The 6,000-nt window shown below is 43.2% G+C and overlaps 1 protein-coding gene across 1 annotated transcript in view; it reads right to left on the bottom strand.

Annotated features, from left to right (window-relative positions):
- Positions 1-375: 375 nt before the first annotated feature.
- BMP2K (BMP2 inducible kinase) overlaps positions 376-6,000 on the bottom strand; it is an 85,777-nt gene continuing 80,152 nt past the window's right edge. Inside the window, exon 15 of the mRNA XM_050945249.1 lies at positions 376-4,180. Within this exon, the coding sequence (XP_050801206.1) occupies positions 2,730-4,180 (1,451 nt within the window). The 3' untranslated portion in view covers positions 376-2,729. The remainder of the gene's footprint in view (positions 4,181-6,000) is intronic.

Genomic DNA, 6,000 nt, shown 5'->3' with positions numbered 1-6,000 from the left:
CGAAATCTAATTGGGATGGCAGTAATCTGCCTTCTACGCTCATTTTAATTGATATTCTAAGACAGGAGTTATCTTAGTACATAACCTTTTTTGGGGCCTAATGCTCCCCCCATTGAAGTCAAAGGCAAACTCCCTTTCACTTAAGAGAGCCAGAGTCAAGAATCCCTTTGTGCAGACTGTTAAATTCAGAGATATAATTCCTGTGTGTGAGATATATCTATGAATAAAAAATGATTTTTTCAATTTCAGACAAATGTTTGGCAGGTAGTTAAGATCATTCTACACAAATGAAAGCCATGACCTTAGTGTTCTAGACCCGATTTACTATAATCTCCCAGTCCACATTACTCATGGGGGGGTGTAAATCCTGTAATCTGATCACTTTTGGAACTAACATCTTCCAACAACTAATTAGGTATGTGTGTGAAATTTCAATAAAAAGCTACGTAAAAGCAGTTTCGTGTGTTTCTTCGTAAATCAATGTTAACCTGAGAGCCAGAAAAAAATGCAAGCTCGACATCTGCTTCTTGGCACAAGAATAGGAAAGATTAATAGGGACAGAGTCTAAAAACTGGAATATTCAGATGCAGATAGAGGTTACCCATTTTTAACTGTCTCTCAAAGCTAAACATTTTAGCACGAGAAGGACATCTCTAACTCAGCAAGACTTTGTATTTGAATTTCATCTGTTTTGTCAGAATAAAGGAAAAAGAGAGGAAGAGAAAGAGATAAAGACCCATGTATGTATCTTATTTCTCTTGTCTAGGACTAGAGACATGAATACTTTAGCTACAGGTGGTTTCTAGTCAATCCAAAAAAGCAGTCAAAGAAAATTGAATAAAGCCAGCAAAGGAGAGCAGCAATTTGTTTTAAGAAGTCTCCTTTTTATTTTTGTGCTCGAAAAGAGCCAGACTCCTCTGGAAAAATCTATGGAAGAGTCTGCACCTAACTGTATTTTTCTTAAGACTTTCGGAAGAAATGTATTAATCTAGATTTCAGCTAATCCAGAGAGAGAGTGAGTGTGTCTGGGGGGAGGAGGGCAGGTGGGTAGGAAGGGAACACTCACTGCATCTGCATATACAATTCATTCATCCATTGATTTGTCTCAAATAATTTAAAACTTGGCTTTTTGTGCAAAATGTCAATATTCAGAGCAAGATATACCATGGTGACATAAACAAAGAAGACCCGATTCCTTCCATCTAGTGTCTAGTCATTTATGCCTGCGAAAAATGAATGTGAAATAGGTGTCAAATACCACCACTCTGATTTCTGCTCACTTTGCAACAGGTGTAAGTGACTAGACACAAGGTACAAGACAGTGGAGAATCAGGCCCATATACAGGTAGTATATACTTTTATAACAACAACTAAATCATGTATTCACCAAGTGGATTAGCATCACCAGCCCATCATGACATACTGTGTACTATACTTTTTAGCACTCTCATGTGCACCTGTCGGCTTAAGAGGTACTTTGTAGCAGGAAGTGGGTCCTGTCTGTAAGGCCTTGTGGTGTGAAACGCAGTTTACTGACAGAATAGTAATCAGCATCTACAAGCTACCTGCTGCTTACTGCTTCTCTTCTGAAACTCTGTGGTTTCACGGTATAGCTTCTTCATAGCTCAGTGCATTTAGCAGAAACTCTGATAAAACAGACTAAGTACAATAATAGAGTTGTCAGAACTTAAAAGAATATTATGTGACAATTTCATAATTGTTTAAAAACAGTTTCTAAAGATATACACAGATTTTGTTTGGAATAAAAATCCAAGAGAAAAAAAAAAAGTGGTATTCTCAGATGCAAACCCTAATTGATAATTGAATAAAACTGATTTGTAATCTTTACGTGTTTTCACTTGCTGCCAATTTTACTGATGATCTGATATACTCCCGCTGTGCTAGACATGGCATCCAGGTAAATCAGCCCCTCTTGTCAAATGTACTGTGTAGTCTTCAAAGTGCTGCAAATGCTGGCTGTATTTCTGCTACTTTGTTACCCATGATTTTATCTGGCAAACCAATATATTCTCTATATCTTTAGTTTTAACTCTAGACTTTCATTTTGCTATTTTATATTAATGGCACTTACTGTAAAAATATTAATGTTCAGGCACACAAAAATGGCCTTCCACCTCTACTTGTGCACCAGTTCTCAAACCACCACCATGCTCTGAAATCTTGAGACACAATCCTTTGAGTAGGTTTCTTTGTTAGGATTAGAAAAGAGCTTTCATTTAGAAGGTGGAGACTGAAGAATTTCCAGCAGATCATGGATACCAGCACATACATATTATCTCAGGTCTCAGAGAGAGTCAAAGGTTTGTATCATAGAAGGATTCCATTCCATCAGACTAACTGGATGCATCATGGCAGACCTTCTTCCATGGTTTTCCCCCTCGCCTACAAGCGAAAAGGCCATGCAAAAGTGCAGAACAGTATATTTCATGGCTACAAAGTCAGTGGCTGAAACAATAGCTCATGTCGGATTCCTCTTCTGCTCTGGAAATGCGCTGTCCTGTTGAAATGCTTCCTCCTTTTTCTGGGTGTTTTGTACAATACAAAACCACAGGATTTAAAATTCTGGGGGAACGCTGGGCATGCAGTACCGAGGCTGAATAAACTGTACGAAAAATCAGTTTCCTGTCAATTCAACCAGATGAATTATTACACTATTTAAAAACGAAGTTAAATAGTGCAGGGAATGAGAAATAGTCTGGTGGGAGCACTTACTGTTTGGAAGGAAATGGAGCTGCCCCAAATGGATCTAACTCTAATGCCTGTTGCTGCTGGGCCTGCTGTGGCATTACACTCTGCACAACCAGTTCTGTGAAGGGCACTGCACCAAAGTCATCTGTTTTTAGCCCATCACCACCGTGAACGGCCCCGTGCAGGGAGCTCTGTCGAGGTCTACCAGGCACTACTATATTATGGTCCCCACGGTTGTCAGCCAGTCCTTGATGTTGTGGGTTCCGCATCAAGTCTGGTGGGTGGAAAGGTTTGGCTCCAAAGGGGTCCAGCAGATTCTCATCCGCTTGCAAAGGGTTGCCTCGATCTTTGCTGTCAGTCAATGCAACGCTTATGTTTTCCTTGGAGTCGGAGATAGTTAGGAATTCGTTGCTGCTTTGGGAGTCCCTGCGGCCAGTTTTTTTGTGCCTGCGGGCTCTCTCTGGGGTGCGGTAGCTGGGTTTCAAAGCCTTCTTGGTGCTGGTCGGGGTGCCATGGTGGCGCTTCCCATTGCTTTTGGGCACCTCCTGTTTCATGCGTCTTTGCCGGGAGGAGAGTTTCTGCAGATTCCGCTGCTGCTTCACCTTCTGTTGCTGCTGGCTCCCTGTAATCTCCTCAAAGGGGACAAGCCCAAAGAGGTCCTCTCTGCTTTCACTGCTCTTTGGGGTGGGAAGAGGCTGGAAAGGGGTGCAGCCAAAAATATCCACACTTCGGGGAGAAGTAGGGGAGGTTTGGGTCTCAGCTCCGACAACCGGGCCATCTGCCTGGGCCACCTTCTTGTTGAATGGGGCTTTGGTGAAGACATCAAAGTCATCCTGCTCTTGCCTCAGGCCAAGAAAAGCTGGCTGAGGGGAGAAATCTGTGTCACTCTTTTCTCTTGGCTGAGGTTGCTGAGTCTGAAGAGCAAAGAAAGGGACAGCTCCAAACACATCAAATTCTTGGCCAGGGCTTACCTTGGCCACAGTACTTGGTAACTCAGACAGGGAAGAGAGTGCTACATTGGGTTCTCTGTCTTCATGACTGCCACCCACCTCTCTGTATCTACCACAAGGGATCCCTTCCATGGGCTTTCCCTTGGTGCGATCGGAATCAGAATCCGAACTCTGCTTTTCTTCCTCCTCTTCCTCCGCCTCATCTTCAGAGTCCATAAGGAGAGGCCGATGGCCAAAGTTCTCAGGCTCTGTATCATTGTCATCATTAAAGTCTCCATGCTCCCCCTGTAAGACATCTTCATCCTCCTGTTCTTCGTCTTCCTCACTGCTCTTGGGAGAAGGAGGATCAGATTCAAAGTCACTCTCTGACTCATCATTTCCTTTCTGCACTTGTCCCCCTGCAGTTTTTCTTCCTGGATGGTGCTCTCGAGAGGCTTGACTTGATTTTTCAGCCTTGTTTGGGCTCCCTAAATTATTTTCTTGGCTGCTGGCTGAGTTGTCAGTGGCCTTTCCTGGAGAACCTGGAGGGCCAAAGAAAATATAAAACAACCTTAAATTCACTTTTACAACAAACAGTTCTTATTTCACATACACCATATAGACATGTAGAAGGGTGCAGGTGCATTCAGATGTGCCTCTTTTGCAGTTACTCACAGAAGAGACTGAAAGTCCACATAGAATTTCAACTTTTGATCTGACGCTAATGAAACAGGTAAACTGTCCGACCTTTGTGCCCATAGGTTACTTCTAATACATCTGGCCTGTGGGAACAGCACTGTTTCTCTCCTTTGACAGCTCTTGGTATCAATCTTCAAAAGAAAAGGCTACAATATAAACAAGTAGGGCCAGGTCTGAACAATGCAGCTCCTACTGAAAATGATGGGAATTGCTGGGTGATGAGCGCTTTGAAAATCTTTCCGTTTCTTTAAGATTCCTAAGTGGAAGCCGGTGGGGTCCTGATCTTTTCAAAATCTAGCCTGCAAAGCTCAATTAATGGAAAAAAAAAGTCTACCAGTGTGAGCTAGTCACATTTCATCTAATTTGTCCAGTTTCTGTACACCATGTAACAGACACACCTTCCTACCAATCACAAATCAGAAGGCAATACAGTTGTATGACAGCATTTGACTTTGAAGAGGCTTCTTCATTTTTGGAAGACAAATGTGGACACCATCTTACTGAACATGTGCACTGTACAGCTGCAGAGGTACTGGTCTGTAGCAATACTGATGTTTTTATATTGATACAGAACTGCAGTATAGACTGATAGCTATTGCAGCATCCTACATCAGTGGACAACTTGCAGTTTGTTTTCACAGTCCAAGCATAGCTAAAAGAATATAATGCAAAGAATGGAGATTGCTTAGTTCATATACAATTCCTTCAAAAAGGTTCTCCACATGAGTTCTCAAAGGATTACACGAGACTGGTTTAAATTTCTCTAGAAAGTCACTTTCATTTGACCTTGTCTATACTACACATTTTTGTGCCTATTTCCAACACGGATGCCCCAATGCAAGCACTAATACAGCCCAGGCACAGGTATTTTCAGCATGGTATCGGAACCCAGCTCTGCCAAGGTTTTACGGCACCGTATTGAAAAGGCCGGAGAGGGGGCCTACATTAGCACTCACACTAGGTATGGGATATTGGGGCGCAGATGCTATATTAGCAGGGCCCCCCAAGCCCGTACTGTTGCAATCCGCAGTGGAGCCGACTACACCAACTGCTACCAATGTTCTGAGTGCAGTGTTTACCTAGCCTTGATCACAGGAGGTCTAATTCAGTGGGTCTCAACCAGGGGTCCAGGACCCACTGGGGGGCTGCAAACAGGGCCACTGTTAGACTTGTTGGGGCCCAGGGCAGACAGCTGAAGCCCTGACATGTGAGGCTGAAACCCGGAGCCTTGAACGCTGCCACCTGGGGCTGAAGTGGAAGCCTGAGCAACTTAGCTTTGCAGGGGGCCCTAGGCAATAGCCTTCCTTGTTACCCCTAATACCAGCTCTGGCTTTTATACACAGAAAAAAGTTGTGGCACAGGTGGGCCGTGGAGTTTTTATACCAGGTTGGATGGGGCCTCAGAAAGAAAAAGGTTGAGAACCCCTTATCTAATTGATATGGGGGAAATTTTCAAAGGCAAAAGTGCCAGTCAGGCACCTAACTGCCCTTGAGACAGTGGGTGGTCTACCTTAGTACTCAGTATTGTTAATGCCAATGAGGCTGAATTGGTGGTAGCAACAGTAGGAAATTTTGGAAACATTTCTTTGACGAATACATTCCAAGTACTTGTCTTGCTGTTTTTCAAACTGGCTGTAATCAGAAAAATCATGCTCTAAACTGAC

Source organism: Gopherus flavomarginatus, chromosome 3, assembly GCF_025201925.1.
Source record: "Gopherus flavomarginatus isolate rGopFla2 chromosome 3, rGopFla2.mat.asm, whole genome shotgun sequence".
In the NCBI taxonomy this organism is placed as follows: Eukaryota; Metazoa; Chordata; order Testudines; family Testudinidae; genus Gopherus; species Gopherus flavomarginatus.
This window is presented reverse-complemented; position numbering and strand designations above follow the sequence as displayed.